General features: G+C 50.3%; 6 protein-coding genes across 6 annotated transcripts; 5 read left to right on the forward strand and 1 right to left on the reverse strand.

Annotated features, from left to right (window-relative positions):
• Window positions 1–1,770: 1,770 nt before the first annotated feature.
• Window positions 1,771–5,364, forward strand: FMAN_10506 (uncharacterized protein; the record flags this gene model as incomplete). The annotated part of the gene is made up of 1 exon (XM_041824028.1): window positions 1,771–5,364. One exon carries the CDS (start codon window positions 1,771–1,773, stop codon window positions 5,362–5,364), a length of 3,594 nt encoding a protein of 1,197 aa, XP_041689550.1.
• Window positions 5,365–6,160: 796 nt separating this feature from the next.
• Window positions 6,161–7,996, forward strand: FMAN_10505 (uncharacterized protein; the record flags this gene model as incomplete). Its single annotated transcript, XM_041824029.1, has 3 exons — window positions 6,161–6,880; window positions 6,933–7,574; window positions 7,625–7,996. The coding sequence occupies 3 exons, from the start codon at window positions 6,161–6,163 to the stop codon at window positions 7,994–7,996; spliced, it is 1,734 nt and encodes a 577-aa protein (XP_041689551.1).
• A 350-nt stretch (window positions 7,997–8,346) lies between these two features.
• FMAN_10504 (uncharacterized protein) lies at window positions 8,347–9,849 on the forward strand (the record flags this gene model as incomplete). The annotated part of the gene is made up of 1 exon (XM_041824030.1): window positions 8,347–9,849. The coding sequence occupies one exon, from the start codon at window positions 8,347–8,349 to the stop codon at window positions 9,847–9,849; it is 1,503 nt and encodes a 500-aa protein (XP_041689552.1).
• A 1,621-nt stretch (window positions 9,850–11,470) lies between these two features.
• Window positions 11,471–13,506, forward strand: FMAN_10503 (putative alpha-glucoside transport protein; the record flags this gene model as incomplete). Its single annotated transcript, XM_041824031.1, has 5 exons — window positions 11,471–11,729; window positions 11,849–11,940; window positions 11,994–13,030; window positions 13,133–13,223; window positions 13,282–13,506. 5 exons carry the CDS (start codon window positions 11,471–11,473, stop codon window positions 13,504–13,506), a joined length of 1,704 nt encoding a protein of 567 aa, XP_041689553.1.
• Window positions 13,507–15,717: 2,211 nt separating this feature from the next.
• Window positions 15,718–17,428, forward strand: FMAN_10502 (putative aspartate aminotransferase, mitochondrial precursor; the record flags this gene model as incomplete). Its single annotated transcript, XM_041824032.1, has 5 exons — window positions 15,718–15,828; window positions 15,969–15,978; window positions 16,095–16,145; window positions 16,232–16,881; window positions 16,979–17,428. The coding sequence occupies 5 exons, from the start codon at window positions 15,718–15,720 to the stop codon at window positions 17,426–17,428; spliced, it is 1,272 nt and encodes a 423-aa protein (XP_041689554.1).
• A 421-nt stretch (window positions 17,429–17,849) lies between these two features.
• On the reverse strand, window positions 17,850–18,968 carry FMAN_10501 (uncharacterized protein; the record flags this gene model as incomplete). The annotated part of the gene is made up of 2 exons (XM_041824034.1): window positions 17,850–18,764; window positions 18,825–18,968. 2 exons carry the CDS (start codon window positions 18,966–18,968, stop codon window positions 17,850–17,852), a joined length of 1,059 nt encoding a protein of 352 aa, XP_041689555.1.
• Window positions 18,969–19,667: the final 699 nt, after the last annotated feature.

The following is a 19,667-nucleotide window of genomic DNA, read 5'->3' on the forward strand; positions in this document are numbered from 1 at the left end:
GCCCGAAATGGGAATGTTACTCGATGACGCATAGCAAAGCAACTGAGGGGGATCGCTTGGTACGGCTGCTTATTAACCGCTGAATAGGTAGGTTGCCTCGCCTTGTCATCAACGATTCTTATGCACCTATTCGATGGAGCATGCCTGGTCGAAAGGCCAGGCTCCAGCTACATGAGTCGTCTCAGATAAGCTTAATCGCCATGGCCAACACTATCGCATATCTATTCATCTACTATTGGGTATGTCACGATAGTTGGCATAGCGGTTGCAAAGTTTATGTGATTAGACTTGGGGGATTAACCTTATCGGCGTGTTGGCTGCCACCCATGTACTTCCATCCTCTTGGCAAGTTAGACTCAAGAGCGAGGCCTTGAAATATCGTATAGCAGCCCATCAGAGGGCATGTCATGGGTGATGTCGATACTGAACATGATTTCCTCCGTTGCACTAGATGGTGATTCATGCTCGGAGATTGCGACGGCGTAAGTGGGAGAGCCAAGATCCTTAACGAGTAGAAAGCATGTCCTATAGCAATAATGCGTCTGAGACTTCTATAGAAACAGGAACAAAGCTCAACCCCTTCGCCAAGCCGAGACCCATTGCACAGACCCTAGGCCCAGTCAGAGACTATCTCGATGGCCACTTGCACGTAAAGAGTTGAAGGGCGAGCTTGTATAAGTGGATGTAGTTAATAAAGCTGCCCTTTGTCCACGGCAAGGGAGACTCTGTTTTAAGATGAATTCGCCCCGGACATGGCAAATACTCATCATCAAGGAAGACGCATTATTTGCGCAAATTTTGTACAAAAAATAATTCACTCTTATTACTGCTGTTAATTGGAAGGGATGCCTAGGTAGGGATTTCTTTTTATAGACTTGGCGCAAAGCCTAGTTTACTTTGCTGTAACAGAAGCCGGCCCCACTACCGACGACAAAGCTGTAGGACTAAACTAAAAGCCCTACCTTAGTTACTTGTCATAGCTAATTGCTTGCTTGGTTCTCTCAATGGATTTATTGATTGTAACAACTCATGATACAGTTGGTTTAAATTCTCTCTTGAAAGAAAATCATTGTTGCTTTGCTGATTGGACTTGAGAAGCGGCGTCAGAATCGTATTCGAGTGGCTCATGCACGTGCAACTCATCCTTGCCCTGCCTTTGCTTGCCATTGCCAGGCTTTTGGATCGGGTCCCTTGAAACTGTAAATCCGTCACCGACCACGCATCGGGGCCAGGTCAATTAAGTTAGTCAGGTTGTCACTTTAGCTCCTCAGCCTCCTCCTTCCAACAACATCTCATCCCATCGTTTCCATCATTTCCATCGCGGCAATCTACATCGACTATACCGCCGAATTCTCCGAGCCTCTCTGCATCAGCACCAGCCTCACTTAAAACAAACATACTTCGGCTATCGCTGTGCTGCGCATTGAAACAAGCCTACGCTCCCTTGCTGCGCGCTATCGATACCCGGCTCTTCTCACGCCCAAAGCCCAAACAAGACACCCTATCGATCGACCACTATGTTTACGTTGTCTCTTGCGACTGCGACCCATTGAGTCATGCCATGATCGCGTTTCGATCGCCTCCTTCGCCTACTGTTTGCTTCGCCCTACACTACACCATCGGGTGCTGCCCCACGGATGCGCTGCCCTTTTCTCACTACGTATCGGTTCCCTTACGCAAGCTCAAGCGCGGAAGCGCTCCCCCCCCACCCAGCCGCCGTCGACATTTTGATTCACTCTCCTTGACGCAGACCTCAGCCGGTTCTTCGGTATGCTGTCCCATTTGAGGTTCCACAGGCGAGGGCCCTCGAATCCTGCCTCGCCTTCTCCCGATAACAACCCTACTTCGCCAACACCCACTGTGCCTTTCTCTCCCGATGCACTCTCTCCGGAACTGCGACCGACCTCGTCGAATCCTTCTGCATTGCCTCCCACTCTACCACCCATAACCCGTGTTACCACAGAGGACCTTGGGAAATCACGAGATAGTCGCCAGAATGCTGCCACAAGCCCGCTAGATCCTCCTCGACCGCAACCGAACTCCAAAAGCTCATCTAACAAGGGATCATTCATAGGTGGTGTCGCTCTGAGAAAATACCAGCGGGACTTGGAGGCTCAGGCTCTTGAAACTGCGGACAACGGAAGAGGATCTAGTCTACATGGACAACAGTCAGCATCTCAACCGTCATTGACCTCAAACAGCGCTCCTTTGCGACCATCGCCACAAGTTTTGAGGAATACAAAAGCTGCATCCTCTTTCAGTACCCCTACAGATCTTCAGCACTCAGCTGCTGCACCTACTGGGCGCCGTCCTGCAGGTACCCGACTAGTTACGGAACTCCCCTCGCTTACACAGACAACAAGCAACACCGAAATCCTCAAGCCCAAAAAAGGGCTGCCATTTCTCAAAAAACCAATGTCGACCTTATTGATGAGGCGCAAGAACAGTCAGCATGCTCCTGACTTGCGCCCATTACCCTTGGCTCGGCGCGGCGAGGATCCGATATATGACCCTCGTATCATGGGAACTCGGGTCCATGATTTCAGTGCCCCGCGGCCAAAGAGGAACGCCGTAAACAGGGAAACAGCGCAGCCTCCTTTTGTCTCGCCAGTCCCTAATTCCGCTCCCCTTCCCACCCAAGAGAGGTTTCTGAACCCAGCTGCCAGTCAGGCAGATGAGACTCCTCTCTCGGCCACACCTTTAACCCAGCGAGAGCCTAGTAATGCTTCCGAGTCCATTTACTCCCAAGATTCCAGGGCCCTCAAGATGACGCCAAGCACAGCATCTACTGCTGCTCAAATCCCTGCGGCAGAAATGGCTGACCTCGCCTTGTCAGATGCGCCTCCCGTGCCTCCTAAGGACAACCCTCCCATCTCGGTTCAGCCAAGGTCGCCTCAAGCATCACGGTTGATTGATGAAGAAGCATACATCCATGAGAGATCCACTTCACCTCGGGCTGGGAGATCGAGAGGTCCCTCACTGTCTGGATTGTCAGGCAAGGACATCCCTTCTGCGATCCCTCGACATATGAAGAGTACCTCGTCAAGGTTTAGTTTTGATATGATTGGCGCTGCAAAACAAGAGAAGCTTCTTGAGGACAGGCATCGACAACGAGAGCTCGAGAAGAAGACGGCCGAACCCGCCGCAGCTCGAGACTCGCGTTTTGATGATTTTGATGACGATGGTTTCGATTACGATGCAATGATGGAAGACGATGGCTTCGAGGAAGATATTCCTATGGTCGGTGATGACTATGATGATATGGACGACGGCGGATTCAACGATACATTCAATGACCATATAGACAACCATCTGGATAATAACATGAACAATACGCTGAATGACCCAATGGGCGGGCATCTCGACACTAACCTAAACAATACGCTGGGCAGAAACGTTGTCGACGAACAAGACGATGAGCTTGATCCAGACAACGATCAAGAGAACTTCTCTGGCTTCGTCTTTCAACGATCGGGCCCTACATCGTCGTTGACGAGCCCGCGCAGCGCAGGTTTCTTGCCCACCCCGAGGGATGCAGAAGGCAATCGGATCGGATATGCTATGAGTCAATACACGCCGAATATACTTGGAGAATTGTCTCCCAACCTCCCACTCGACCAACAACTGAATCAAGAGATGCAGGCAGGTGGACTGGGGATCCAAGGACTGGACGTTCCGAGAGTGCCGAGTCTGGAGAATGAGGCTGCATTCCAGAAGAACCAAGACTTGCCACCAATCGATACAGGGCGCCAATTAAACGATGACGAGCTCTATTATGATGATGGGATGCTAGAATTTGAGAGGAACGAGTTCGCTGAGGATCTTGCTGCCCCTCCAGAATGGGATGATACTCCTTTTGACGAGTCGATATTTGACAACAATGATACCGATCAATTCGGTCGACCGATCGCAGGGGCATTTGCGAATGCATTGCAACGATCCGCGAATCAAGATGAACCGAATCGATCGTCAGATATGACAGCGCCATTCTCTGCGGGTTCAGAGATGTCCAAGACTACGGCCCACACATCACTCAGTGTTGAGGAACAGCAACCTGTTGAGCCTGAGGCTGTCCACGAAAGCCCCAAGCTTCATTCACCTCATGGCCTTTCAGCTATGGCCCCTTCAACATCACCTCCTAACAGTGATACCATGGCGGCTTACCAGGCTGCTCTCGCTGCCGCAACTTACAAGGCAGCAGCATCGGGAAAATTTCAACGGAGTTCTTCGCCAACAGCTGATGAAACCATTCTATCTGAACCAAGCCAATCGCCTGATACACAAGATCGCGACGACTCTTTTAGGCAGGACGACTATGAGACCTTTGATGATTATGGTGGCTATAACGATTCTTATGAAGACATGGCCGATTTCGAGCTCGATGACGATGCTATTATTGCCGAGGCCAACGCAAGCGCTCTAGCTAATGACTGCGATGGGTGGTATGGCCAGGAATTCAACTTCTACTCCGCCCCAGCTGGCCAACAACAAGGACCCGAGTTCGAGTATGCTAATGGTGGCTTCTTCGGACCCAAGAATGGCTTGGACCGCAGCACAAGTGGACGCATGATTTCAAGGGAGCCGAACTTGACACCTATCACAGAGAGGTCGGAGTACTCCAACAGAAACTCGTTCATGAGCCTTGGTATGCCCGGGTTCAGCGGAACACCGCTGCAGAGTCCTGGTCTAGCCCAGCTTGCTCTAATGGGTGATCGCGGCGACGAGATGACATTGTCCGCCCTGCTCCGTCTTCGATCCAGGGCTTGGGGTGGCTCTCAAGCCAGTCTTGTGTCTAGCCAGAATGGGTCCCCTCGGTCAGAAAGGGGTGACCTATCAAGCTCACCATGGGGTCAGAGTATCATGAGCCCAACGACCTTCCATACTCGAAAGAATTCGGTCCTATCCACCATTAGTCATGACTCGGACAGTGTGAGCGCATCAGGAAGCCCGACTTTGACAGGTGGCATTCCCGGTTTGACTTTGTCTCCTCCTCCTGTCCCGACACTGGCCAAACTCGACACCAGCGTTAGAGGGGATGTATCGGTAGGGCCTCTAAATATTAGCAGGCCCCCATCAAAGTCTTTTGACAATCCTATCTCTCCGATATCCGATGCTGAGAGTATGCCGGCCTCGGCAATGGTGAGCCCTCTGGAGACTTCGAACAGGGTCAGCATGGCTGAACCAGGCTCAGCTCCAAAGCGTCCGGGTATGGGACATCGACACAAGGGCTCAGCTGATAGTATATCATACGTCAAAGAGGAAGACAGTGGAGCTACGCGCTGGGTCATGGAACGACGACGCACAGGGGAATCTGGCCAGATTGAGATTCTCGAACGAGAAGTTCTTGAAGGGGGGCGAATATAGGATATGATTCGCTGTTGTTGTTTTATGAATGACTACTTAGATACGACCAACGGAAAAGGAACAAACTGATACAACATGACATGAGGAGTTTGGATTGGGCTTGGATATACATAGTAGACACCGGTGCGAGCCGTAGGCCCTCGGAAATAGGCGCCTAGGCCATGGACAAAGAAGGGAGGAGCACAAAAGTTATTAATGGTATGGTGTTGCGGAGCTATACATGGGGGACACAGGCACTTGTAGCTTTTGTGTTGTTATTGTTTGTATATAATTATGGGCGATGAGAGTCTCAGTCATACCTAGGCCAAGCATCAGAGATATAACAAAGCGTACAAAAAGGAACGAGTCATTCTATTATTGCGGCGGTGTCTGGGGTTCGGCGTAAGAGACGCTTTATGATATGACAAGTACATTCGGTGTTCCTTCCTTTCATCTAGATGTAACAGGAAAGAAGTCGTGGAAAGTCTTGACTCTTGCCTGCCTCTCATATTCAGGCTACAGTTGCACGTCTCAGAAAGGGCAGGCACGAAACTGTTCAGTGCAACTGCCTTGGGGTAACGGAAGTCCCATGTCGCCTTCACTCCATCTTTTCTTGTGAGAGGCATTTGAAACTCTCGTCCTACACCGACAAATATCAACGATCGATCCTCTTCCCCTCTACACTCTCTCGAAATTTCGTCTTTGGAGCACTTTTGGAGTTTTCTTGGAACTCTCGTCATTCGCTTCGTTGTCCGCAACTCCTCTCTACACTATCTCTTTCCTCTTTCTGCTTCTCACTCTTTTTGTCTCCAAGAAAATGGTTTCGTTTTTGGTGCAAGTCGCGACGCTTGCTTCGTTAGCTACTCCATCTCTCGCAGATGACGCTCCTGTGAATGATTTGAAGGCATACAATAAGGGCTTCCTCGGTCAATTTCCCTCACAGGACTTCAGGTCCTCGGAGGTGGTGGCCCCTATCTTCCAAATCAGTACCTTCAACCCCAATCTTGTTGATGATTCAGGTTTTCTCTTCTTGGCAATGGAGCATGGCGACAAATCGGGGCCTGCTATCTTTTCAAGCAAAGATCTCAGCCTTGTATATGCTGATATCTCATACGCCAAAACATTTGATGCTCGTGCTCAAGTGAAGAGCGGAGGCAAGTATCTCACTTTCATTGAGGGCGGTCGCTGTCATGCGTTTGATGCCAACTACCAGAAGAAATGGACAGTCGAGATTGAGGACCTAGGGAATACACAAGGCAGTATTCATGAGTTCGAGTTCACAACTCAGGGGGGCACAGCTCTGATGACCGCTGTCCAGGATGTCAGATACAACTTGACCGCTCTTGGGGGCGAAATGGATGGTTGGCTAAGCGATTCCATCTTTCAAGAAGTCGAACTCGAAACCAACAGGGTTACCAACGTGTGGAGATCCTTCACACATGTCAACCTGACCGACACCATGGTCAAATACAGTCCCAAAAAGACGTTCATGCACGGTGATGGCTTCGACTGGTTTCACATAGACAGCGTGTCAAAGGTATGAGCCCTCTTCTTGGTTTCTCAACCGTTCAGGCACTGATCAGGAGCAGACCTCGAAAGGTCATTACCTGGTTTCATCAAGGAGTCTTTCGGCGATCATCCTCCTCCAAGCTGATAGCCTGAACCCACGATGGGTCCTCGGAGGAAAGCGCAACCAATTCAAGGACCTCAGTGGCGGCAATGCAACCAACTTCGCAAATCAATATGGCGCAAAATTTGTCCAGGGCAATGAGAGTCAAATCAGTTTCTTCGACAATCGAGTCACCACAAGCGGATCATGTAGCGGAGAAAATTGTTCTCGTGGTGTTGTTGTGGAACTTGACTATGAGGAAATGACAGTCAGGCTTTTACATGAATTTTATCATCCTCAGAACATCTCCTCAGGCTCAGGGGGCAGCGTCCAGGGCCTTGACAATGGCAACTTCCTTATCGGCTGGGGAGCGAACCCAGGGATTACCGAGCATGCATCCAATGGTACAGTTGTCATGGACATTCAGCGAGGAGTCATCCCACATGCAACTGACGGCGACCCCGATCTTGATATGTCTGTGTATCGCGCGTGGAAGATGGAATGGATTGGCCGACCTCCATGGGGTCCTTCCATCGCTGCCGCGGTTCCAGGAAATGAGGCGACAAACGCTACCATCTATGTGTCCTGGAATGGCGATACCCAAGTTGACCGATGGGAAGTAGTGCGTTGAGACACACCCCTTACTTGTGACTGTTACTGACTGTTCAGTAGTACGTTGGTGAAGATGACAAGAACGTCACTTCTTTTCCCAGACTCCTCGCAAATTCATCTCGATTTGGCTTTGAAACAGAAATCCTTTTGGAGACATTACCACTTCCTAGATCCGCACGGGTTATCGGTGTAAGTAAAAGTGGTAAAATTCTCGGCTCAACAGCCACAGTTAATCTTGCGAGTGGTGAACTTCACGGCAATAGCAGCAGTACCTGGATTGTAAGGGCGAACACTCCCGATGGAGAACCTAGGGATGATCCTCACGGTGAAGGGAACCAAGGATACAAAGAGGACTTTGCGTTTCATACGAGTCCACCAGTTAGCTCAGTGTTTGCCCTTATACTCGCTATTGCCTTCAATCATTTTTTGTAGGCTGAGCCTGAGTTGGTGGTGAGTTGAGGTTGAAGGGTCATTTTTGGTGCCGATATCTGGCGGAGTCTTTACACGACAGGACAATTCGAACTATTCAATAGTATGAGCACATGCAGGTACTTTCTTAAATATAAAGGACTTTACTAGAGATAGCTATTCCAAGTCAAATTTATAATATGTTGATGGCTCAAGTGGAGATGATGGTGCGTACAGGGTGGCTGGCTGACTAATCTCGACTGATCAACTTCGTTGCCGTCATTACAATTTCATACAAGTTCATCCTTTATCAACATTTCCAATTTCGCACTGGAATTCAACTTAGGCTCTTATAGATCTTCAAGGCTCACGAAATGTCTGTGACTATACGCCGAGTGCCCTTTGTCTGTCGGCGTTGCCTACAAGTCTCCTGCCAACCCAGAACATTGCCACCAGCTCAATATTCAACGCAAGCTGGTGCACCCAAGACGGAAGATCAGCAACAAGACAAAACTGCAAAGAAATTCGAACAAGAGAGTGATGTAAACACTGTCGAAAAGGAACTTGGGCCTTTGGCTCAACGGCTGGAAGAAGCTACAGAGGAAGCCCTCTTTACCGGTGGAAGAGCCGGACGTAGGGCCGTTGAGGATGCCGGTTTCTCGGAAGAGCTCAAGGAAAGACTGTTGAACAAAATTGCAGATGCAAATTTTAAATCTGGAAATGCCAGTGCCTTTGCCGAGGCCGGTCTCTCACCAACAGCAGGCGAGGGAACACGGCACATCGCCTCCGCGCAGGCGTGGACAGGAGAAGAGAGCACTGCTGATACGGTACTTAGAATGCTCGATGATGCAAAGAAACCTCTCGCCCCGGGCCTAAGGGGCAAGTTTCAACCTCCTCCGGTTGATATGCGACTACAGAGGCAACCGGGGCGATCAGCTGGAGAGAAAGTGGCCAAAGCGAGGGACAAGGTGAACACTTATGTCGGAATGGGTGGTCAACAAGCCAAAAATGGTATGAGTGAAGACGAAAAAGAGGCTTGGAGAAAAGAGCTGAGGGAGAGGTTTGAGCCTGGAGCACGAGCGTTACCAAACTCTATCACGGGTCTTGCAGCACTGGCGAATGAGCGTATCGAGAACGCTATTGCGAGAGGACAGTTCAAGAATATTCCCCGCGGAAAGGGAGTCGAGCGCGATGCTCGCGCTGATAACCCCTTTATCGATACGACGGAGTATATCATGAACAAAATGATTCAAAGACAGGATATTGTTCCACCCTGGATAGAGAAACAGCAGGAGCTTGCTAAAGAGCTAGGTATTTTTAGAGCCCGACTACGGAACGACTGGCGACGCTTTGCAGCGAGGATGATCGCTTCACGGGGAGGATCATTGCAGGAGCAGATTCGAAGAGCGGAAGAATACGCTGCAGCAGAAGAGGTGCACAACCCAATTATACGAAAGAACGCTGATGGGCAAGTGGAAGAGATCAAGGCTGCCTCGCCAGTTGTTGGGCGGCCGTTTCGAGATTCAGCATGGGAGCAAACCGAAGCGGCATATCTCAAGCTGTCGATTGAGCGTCTTAATGCCCTGACACGAAGCTATAACCTGATGGCGCCAGATCTAGCAAAGAAGCCGTACTTTTCACTCGAGCGAGAACTCAAATCGTGCTTTGCTGAAGTTGCGCCTACAGTGGCTCGTGAGATTCGGGAGCGTGCGACGGGCGGAAAAGCTAGGAGCCTAGGAGGAGGGGGGCAAACGGGCAAACAGACGGGTTTGTTAGAGACATTGACTGGAGGCGGCGATATCAAGGTCCATGTTGAAGCACAGGAGAAAGCATATGGGCTAAAGGAGTGGTGGAGAGACGTGTGGAAGAAGAATTGAGGTCAATAGTCAAACGAAGCATGGCATATAGGTTGGCATGAGTAGCAATGTATATAAGAGCTGCATCACTACACCACTACACCACTACCCTGCAACACAAACCTGACTCATAACGTAAGAAAACTCAGACAATTAATTCCCATGCAAGTCCCCGCCTCTTCCCCAGACGGCTGGGAACCTTATAGATCAAATATGGCCCCCGCACGAGCTATCGTGATCAGGTAAGGTACATAGTGGCTGAGAGCAGTCCCACCCTGGCATGTGTGTATGTAAGTTTCAAGATCAACGGTGTTTCGCTATAGGCTGGCCTGGATTTTGAAGTCTTGGCTTTATCGAATCATAGTTGACCGCAAGGGCATCAAGACTGCAGTATCAATTGGGGTCAAGGTGTGTTTTCTTTTCGTATTTTGGAGTAACTCCCATGTCACGAATTGAAGCTGGTATATATAAGTCAGTAATAGCCACTACTTGGTCACAAATTATGTTTTGCCGACACAAACTTGGTGTCTTCCACGGCACTTCAACTAATATCATGAAGACAGTCGGCTGCGTTCGCTCTCGCCACTCCGCGAGGGATGAAATAAACGGTGAAGGTTTGTCGGCCCTACCACGGACGTTGAAAGAGTTCCCCAATTATCCTGGCAGTTCCAGGGGTTCGCAAGTTTGAATGGCGCTAAATGGCTGCCGATTGTTCTAGCTTCTGGGCATTGGAGTCAAGTAGGGTTAGCCAAGTTGAGGCTCCGCACCCTTGATAACTTTGGAAAAGATAAGCTTGAATGCCGTTGTCAAACAATGTCCGACGTTCTGCTTGAAGCAAGGCAGTGTATCAAGGACGCAACTGTGACAGCGTGTATAGTGGTCTTATGGCTCAACCATGCTTCTTTCGACATCTGAATGAACCAGATCTGACATGAACCGTCAGGTTTCTTGCTGTGGTTCAAGAGCAATCGGCCCACTTGAAAATAGCAAGGGTTGGCTTGAGAGATAATGTTCCTCGACAGGCGCCATTGGCCAGTGGCCTCACAAGCTCCCTGGCAATCTGTTAGCAAATGCTACGACCACAGAGAGAAATTGCGAGCTCCAGACTCTCGAGTCGCACTCCATTATTCAATGATTCTGCCATACTTGGTCTGGCATGGCTCGTCCCGCTTTGATCCGACCATCCGCCCCTAAAATAAAAGTTGTTGACCTTTGTATCCATTTTTAACTGAAAAGAGGTCCCTTCCAGACTCCATCAGACTTTCTCTCTTCTTGTGTTCTCTGTCTGTCTGCTTTGCTCTGCTCTGCTCTGCTCGTTCTCTGTTTCTGCTACGTACTGGTGCAGCTCGTGTGTGAGTAAAGAGTGGCTATCATCGCTGTCGCCCACGGATTCTTTGCCGTTTTCTTGTGTCTCGTTGTGGCCCATCTGAAGTATCACCTTCCCTACATACGTTGAACTTCATATTTGTATGGCTTCGTTCGACGTTGCTCCTCCACCACAACATCAAGCGTATTTGGACAAGTTTTGATCATATTGCTTGGCCCATCTCTGTCCGTTGCAGTGCTCTCCAACAGCCGTCTTCAGCTTTGTAAGCCAGGTGTTGAAGCCATTCTTCACGACCAGGCTCAGGAAGCTGAAGTCATGGCGGACGAACAAGACATGGTGACGCCGGCCCCGCCTTCGAAGGACGCCCCCGAAAACTCGGCCGCTGAGGATAACACCGACCCCAGTAAGACGCATATCAACATCGTCGAGCATGCCCGCTCAGCTGCCCACAAGGAGCGTACCATGACCCTACGCCAGGGCATCAAGCTCTATCCCAAGGCCATCTTCTGGAGTATCCTCATCTCCACCTGTATTGTAATGGAGGGCTATGACATCTCTCTCGTCAATAACTTTTGTATGTGCGGACCGACTTCCTGGCCATCCGCGTGTGACTGCAATCAGATGCCTGATGTGCGGTGTCAGCATTGATACCGAACAAAGCCATAGCTTTATCTCGCTAACACTTACTACCAGATGCTTTCCCGCAGTTCAACCAGAAGTATGGCGTCCTTGGTGATGATGAAGAATACCAGGTACCAGCTGCGTGGCAAGCTGGTCTGAGTAACGTAAGTGATCTGCCCACAAGTCCTCGGAGCATTCGCTCATCAACAATTCGCAGGGAGCCCATTGTGGTGAGATCATTGGTCTTTTCATCAACGGTTGGATCTCTGAACGATTTGGTTATCGCTACACTGTCATGGCCTGTCTTGTCTGTGTAGCTGGCTTCACAACCATCTTCTTTACCGCCCAGAACGTTCAGACCCTGCTTGTTGCAGAGATACTGTGTGGTATCCCGTGGGGTATCTTCCAAACATTGACCATTACCTATGCATCTGAGGTTTGTCCAGTTGCTCTGCGTGGGTACTTGACGACGTATGTCAACTTCTGCTGGGGCCTTGGCCAGGAGATCGGCATAGGTGTCATTCACGCCATGCTCAAGCGCGACGATGAATGGGCGTACCGCATTCCATATGCTCTCCAGTGGATGTGGCCCTTGCCGCTCCTCATTGGCATCTTTTTTGCGCCCGAATCGCCTTGGTGGCTGGTCCGAAGAGGTCGTACCCAGGATGCTAAGGAGGCATTGCTTCGCTTGACCAGTCTCGACCGCGAGACTGACTTTGACGCCGACGAAACTATCGCCATGATGGTACATACAACTGCCCTTGAAGAAAAGATCACATCTGGTGCAAGCTACTGGGACTGTTTTAAGGGCACCGACCTCCGCCGTACCGAGATCGTATGCATGATCTGGGCCATTCAGAACCTGAGCGGCAATTCATTCTCCAACTATTCCACCTACTTCCTCGAACAGGCTGGACTATCAGCCGACAAGGCATATTCATTTGCCCTGGGCCAGTACGGTATCAATATGGCCGGAGTTTTTGGTGCTTGGGGTCTTATGACTTTGGGTATTGGCAGACGATCCTTAGTTCTCTATGGTCTCTGCGGTCTTTGTTCCATGTTGCTCATCATGGGTTTCCTTGGTCTAGTGCCCGAGGCTCATCGAAGCCAATCATCGCTAGCCACAGGGTGTATGATGATTGTATGGGCCCTGTTCTACCAGTTGACCATTGGAACTGTATGCTATTCTCTCGTGGGAGAATTGTCATCCCGGCGTTTGCAAATCAAGACAGTTGTTCTTGGCCGTAACCTCTAGTAAGTCACGAATATTGTTAAAGTCGGGGGACGTTATCCTCAGTTGACGTTCAAGCCATGGTCGAGCTGTTGTTACGGAGAGCTAACCACATTCGACAACAGCAACGTCGTGGGCATTATCAACAGCGTTTTGACTCCTTATATGCTCAACCCCACTGCCTGGGACTGGGGTAATTATGCGGGATTCTTCTGGGTAAGAGCCACTCCGCCACTCCAGAACACATACGCCTCGTTACTGACGAGAACAATAGGGCGGTATTTGCTTCTTGTGCATCATCTACACCTTCTTCCGCCTACCAGAGCCAAGCGGGCGCACATTTGCGGAGCTCGACGTGCTTTTTGAGCGAGGTATTAGTGCAAGGAAGTTCGCGTCCACTGAGGTGGATGTATTCCATGAGACCGTGGAGGAGAATGTCATGAATCGGTACGAAGAACTCGCAGACACACCCTCCGAGAAGGTCCACGACAAAGCATAGGTTGGCAGATTGTAACTGCTCAGCCTCCTATGCACTCTTTCCACAGTGCAGGTGATGAATAACGTTAACGAGATGATTGTACCCTGACCTCGTTAATATCCCAGCAAAGCGTCACAGACTCAGCTGAAATGCGCCACATGCAAGATGCATAGATCTTGGTAAGGGGATATCTCGGATCTTGGTCGGCATTGACATTTGCCTTGGCACTTGTATCGGATAGGCGTTGGCGTTTGGGAGTGAGCTCCATATCCTATGGATTTGCAAAATGTAGTTGCAAAAAAACGGGAGGCTCCAGTATGTAATTTGGTTGGAGACGTCACGATAATTGACTTGATGATTCCCCTGGATACTGTGTTTCCTTTGGTGTGATTATGACCAGTGTTTGAAGCCCCCACGTTTTGGTAATTTCAGTTAGAAACATTCGAATGACCACTCTCATAAACCAATCGACGTTTCTGCGCCCAATTGCCTTGTGGGTTCCTGTAAAGATAGTATATACCGCATCCTGAAGCTTGTATGATTCAGCAACGGCATGTGTATTGAAGTTGCAGAATACACGGGACCGGGCCGGTCACGAGGACGGAACCGGTGCAGAGGAAATGCGCGTGTTTGTGGGTTTCATAACGTTAGAGTCCAGTACCTGGAGCATGGACTCGGTGACGCAGCCAGGGCTAAAGCGAGCATAAGACAGTAGTGGGAGCGGAATCTGGACAAGCGGAGAGACAATGGGCGTCGAGCTTCAAAGGGCGCTTTCCGTCCTGTCCGTATCCTAAGAGCGGACCCGCTGCTACAGGAAGGCCCAGCGGAAGACCCAGAATGGGACGCACGGTGAAGAGGCCGGAGTCGACCGGACAGCTGGAGAATAAATCGACAGCCATTGGAAACAGGACAGGGTCGGATTCGGTTGCCGGCGGTTGATGGGGACTTTCTTTTCTTTTCTCGCTGCTTTCTCGGTGTGGCCGCATACATCAGCTGATTCCAGCAGATATATGGGTTTGTACCAGTGTTGGTGTAGATAGAAACGACCGTTGAAGGGCATAAATATAAGAAGGCTCTTACCGGCTATTGAAAAGAATATCATCAAATGCCGGTTCTATCTAGTAGTAATAATGAATCGAATGCGGATGAATCGGGCTTTTGGCATGTGCAAGCTGCTTTGAACCGTCGTGCATGTGTCCATATTTGCTTGACAAGGATCCATCGAGATCCCGGGTTTGAAGTGGCCTTGGTGATTTTAGGGTCCCAACTTCTGTACATACAGTAAGGTACGAAGTACATACTCAGATCATAGGTACTATCCCGAAGTGGTAGGCAATTGGTGACAAAATAGCGTCCTTCGATATGTGGAAGGGACAATTCAATCTTGTCGACTCGACTGGGTAAAGGTGGGCCATGCTCGTTGTTGTGTTTATTTAGAAATGAATTATGATGATGGACAAAAGGAACAAAACCCAACAGGGTAAAGACAGAACCTGGAACCGCCTCAGGCGCACCACTCAGCTTGAGGCGTTTCTTTAGGAAAGAAGGAACGACAGAAACAACAGGGAGGGTTTCACTTTCCTAGGAATTGGCATATTAAATCCTCGACCTGGCATTTTTTTGGTTCTGCGTAGAGCCTACCTAAATGGCAGTTGACAGAGCTGTAGATAGAGTAAGGTGGTTCATGTTTGAACTTGTTACTGACGCTCTCCAACCTTTTGACTCATAATTCTAGAGTCTGTGTCATCCATTGTTAAAAAGTCACTCTTCCAGGTAACCTTAGCCAAGAGTCATGGCAAGTATCTGTAGATCCCATGGAGAGAAACAACCCGGGAAGGATCAAAATATTGTGGCTTGAGCGCCTGTGACTGCCATTCTTCACACGCCGATGTCCGGGGTAACCCCACTAGAATTTCACGGGCAGCAGAAGCCCACCGAGAAATGCCCTGATCAAGGTGAGCTCATTCTGTGGGAGCTGCTTGAAGCCCCCATAAATCAAGGGTCTCGATCCAGTCCTCAGTGTCTGATTGGACAACAGCTCCCCTAGCCCAGCTCCGAAGAGGCCCGATCGCCAAAATGTACGTTAGACACCACGCTGCGTCTAGTCACACTCCGCCATAGGATCGCCTCAAGTGATCCTACTTCTCCTCCCACGCTTTTTTATTCTCCTCCTCTTTCTCCTCCTTCAACCCCCTCTCAACCATCAAACCATCCCTCACCATCATCTGCACAATGCTGTCCACTCTCCGAGTAGCCAGCCGCCGGGCTGCCCGTCCTGCTCAGTTCAACCTGGTTGCCATTCGCGCTGCCTCTCACTGGGCTAACGTTCCTCAAGGTCCTCCTGTAAGAAGCTCCCTCACTGCTGGCGCACCTCTCCTGTATGACCTCACGCTAACCTCTCACAGGATGTAAGTTGAATCAGCCATTGTTGACCTTCGCGCGAGCTTCTGTTGCTAATCAATTGCTTGTTTTGTTCTGTGCAGGCCATTCTTGGTACGTACAACACCCGCTTTATGCGATGCGCTCCGTTTCTCCGCATACGGGGCGTTTTGCGCCAGAGACAAATCGCTTCACTACCATGAATATCGATATTAACTTAATCTCTACAGGTATCACTGAAGCCTTCAAGGCCGACAAGAACAGCAAGAAGATCAACCTGGGTATGTTGCGACGTCATCCCCCATCATCCGAATGCGGAGGGTTCTCGCTGTTTCTCGACCCTCATTCTGATCCGAATCCCATACAGGTGTCGGTGCCTACCGTGATGATGCTGGCAAGCCCTACGTTCTCCCCTCTGTCCGTGAGGCCGAGCTCAAGGTCGTCGATGCCAAGTTGAACAAGGAGTACGCCGGAATCACTGGTGTTCCCGAGTTCCCTCCCGCCGCCGCCAAGCTGGCCTACGGTCCCAAGAACCCCGCCCTTGATCGCATTACCATCACCCAGACCATCTCTGGTACCGGTGCCCTCCGTGTCGGTGCTGCTTTCCTCCAGAAGTTCTTCCCCGGCGAGAAGAAGATCTACATCCCTACCCCCTCGTGGGCTAACCACAAGGCCGTATTCAACCATGCCGGTCTTGAGGTCGAGCAGTACCGCTACTATGACAAGAAGACCATTGGCCTTGACTTCGAGGGTCTGATTGCTGACGTCAAGGGTGCCCCCAACGGCAGTGTCTTCCTTTTCCACGCTTGCGCTCACAACCCTACCGGTGTTGACCCTACCCAAGAGCAGTGGAAGCAGATCTCTGACGTCGTGAAGGAGAAGGGTCACTTTGCCTTCTTCGATATGGCTTACCAAGGCTTTGCCAGCGGTGACACCGACAAGGATGCCTTCGCTGTCCGCTACTTCGTTGAGCAGGGCCACAACATTGCCCTGTGCCAGTCTTTTGCCAAGAACATGGTAAGTCAAACAGATATACATGTGATTCCTAAAAACAAAATAAATATAAAGAAAGGGGAAGAAGTAAAAAAGACAAGGCCAGCTAACAATCTCAAAGGGTCTCTATGGTGAGCGTATTGGTGCCTTCTCCATCGTCTGCGCCGATGCCGAGGAGAAGAAGCGTGTCGACTCTCAGCTCAAGATCATCATCCGACCTCTGTACTCCAACCCTCCAATTCACGGTGCCCGCATCGCCTCCGAGATCCTCAACAGCCCTACTCTCTACAAGCAGTGGCTCGGTGAGGTCAAGCAGATGGCTGACCGCATCATCACCATGCGCGCCCTCCTCAAGGATAACCTTGAGAAGCTCGGCTCCAAGCACGACTGGTCTCACATCACCAGTCAGATCGGCATGTTCGCTTACACCGGACTGACTGCTGAGGAGATGACCCGCCTTGCTGAGGAGTTCTCCGTCTACGCTACCAAGGACGGCCGTATCTCTGTCGCTGGTATCACCTCTGAGAACGTCGGTCGTCTTGCTGAGGCCATCTACAAGGTCAAGGGTTAAATACGAAATGACTAGAGTATAAAATGAGAAGGATGTGCACCCAGTGATCACACTGCTTTGAAAGGCGATTTCTTGGATGCAAAAAGACAGCTACGGCCATGAAAGGTGTCGGGGCGGATGAACTGAAAATACCCCGAGTCTAGGGTCCAAGTCTACCTAGTATTGACTTGGAGAAGTAATGATGAGACGAAGAGAACCTGAAAATACATGTACAAGTAACCTATATAGAAGACGTTCTATGCGTTTGCTACCTCTCCAGCACCTCATACTGAATTTGGAAATGTGAAGATATATTCATTCGATCTAGGTAGGTATTAAGCCTAGAACATGCTAGCAATTCGGGCTGCTCTCATGCCATCATTATCTTTCAGCCAGCGTGAATAGTCTGAAACACATTGTGTCTCCTAATTACCACCCCTTGTTAACCCTGGTTCAGTCGGTCCAGGTCTTTTTTTATTTCGTCCATTTGTCGCGCCATGTCCCGATATACCCTCGACATCTCCCTCATCTTCCTTTCTTTTGTCTCTCCGCCATCAACACCGACGCCGTACTCTCCCAACTCAGCCTGCAGACCGCGAATGCGCTCCTCACCTCGCATTCTAGCATCGCGCAAGTGCGCGCCGTAGTTCTTGAGAGCAGAAATTGCTTCGGGTGTGTAGACTGCGCGGCGCACAGAGGCAGCAGCTATGGCAGCATCGGCGTTGTGACGACGAGCTTGAAGGGCGACGTCTACGGCGCGGAGCTCAAGACTGCGGGCTACAACACCGTGCTTTACTTCAAGAGCGCGGACGAGAAGACTCAAAGCATTGCTTGCGGACTGAAGAAGAGCTGTCAATGCGGCCAGGGAGCGTAACCGGTGAGTACTCAGATCTCCTTCTGCAGCTGTGAGGTCAGAACGCCAGGACGTGAGGGTAGCTGGCAGCGAAGCAATGTGTCTATGGAGAAAGGATGGATTCGTAGTCGGATGAGCGATCCGTGCAAGGCCTAATGCCCAGGTCCGTAGATTCGATGCAATGACTGGTGCCAGAGCTGGAAGGAGAGTCTCAAGGTCTGAAAGGGGAGGATGGGCGAATAAAAGCTGGAGGGTATCTTGAGGAAGAGGCGGATTGTTGGCGTCGAGTAGTGGAGGGAGGATGAGGAGAAGATCAAGTAGAGGCTCTGGAAGCGAAGGCTTTTTCTGTAATTGCGATCTTGACTCTGTAGGTTGCTGGTTTTGAGGCGCTCGCAGGCGGGAAGAAGCTCTTGTTGCGGGCGGTGTGCATGATGGTGTTGCTGATGAGATGGCGCAGGTTAAGAGATGCTGTTTTGCGCAGAAAAGACGCCTGCGGTTGAGTTCCTGTGCCTCAAGTCAGATTAAAACATCTTTATTGAGATGGTAATCATGGAGTAGTCTCACCTCTCGAACTGCAGCCCGCTCTTTAGCTCTGGGGTCCTCCTTAGTCGATCCATCAGGATTAAGTACAAGATTTGTAAGTTTATTATAGAGATTCGCAAAATCAGGATTATTCTGAAGAACAGAGTCTTCCACAGGAGGAAACATGGTCATCGTATATCAGATCAGATCAGGCGAGGTCAGATCCCACTGTCGACGAATACTCATTGTTTACTTTGTTGATAGTGAAGCTGTGGTGGATCCCATCGCGAAGACACCACGGCATCACCTGATTGGGCAATTCCCCAAACTTGAACACTCAATTCTCCGGCGCCGGAACATCATGCGCCTCCGAACAACGACATCCCAAAAATCTCAACTCCAAAAGGTCATTGACATTGTCGACGATCAGCGCATCTCGAAGGGGGCACTCCGCGCTCGAAAATCTCCGCCCGCCTCGATACCCATTGAAGACCAATGTCTCGTATATAACTGGAAAATCGCAATCTGAGACTCGATAACCAATATCATGGCATCCTGGGCCTCCACTCGACCGGCTCTGGCCTCATTATCGACAACGACCCCCGCCCGACTATTCAGCACAACTCTTCCTCAGCAGACCAAGACGATCAAGTCACATCTTCTACCCAACCGTCTCATCCCCCCATACCCCTATGGCGAGCGAAGAGTCTACAAGCAGTCCAACAAGGGTCTATACGGCTCAGCGAGAATTCGTTTCGGCAACACTGTTGCAGAAAAGTACAACAACAAGGCCCGCCGATTCTGGCGTCCAAACGTTCACGTCAAGGTCTTCAGGCTACCCGCCATACAAGCCAACGTCAAGACCCGCCTCACACTCCGAGTTCT

Source organism: Fusarium mangiferae (genome assembly GCF_900044065.1).
Source record: "Fusarium mangiferae strain MRC7560 genome assembly, contig: FMAN_scaffold016, whole genome shotgun sequence".
In the NCBI taxonomy this organism is placed as follows: Eukaryota; Fungi; Ascomycota; class Sordariomycetes; order Hypocreales; family Nectriaceae; genus Fusarium; species Fusarium mangiferae.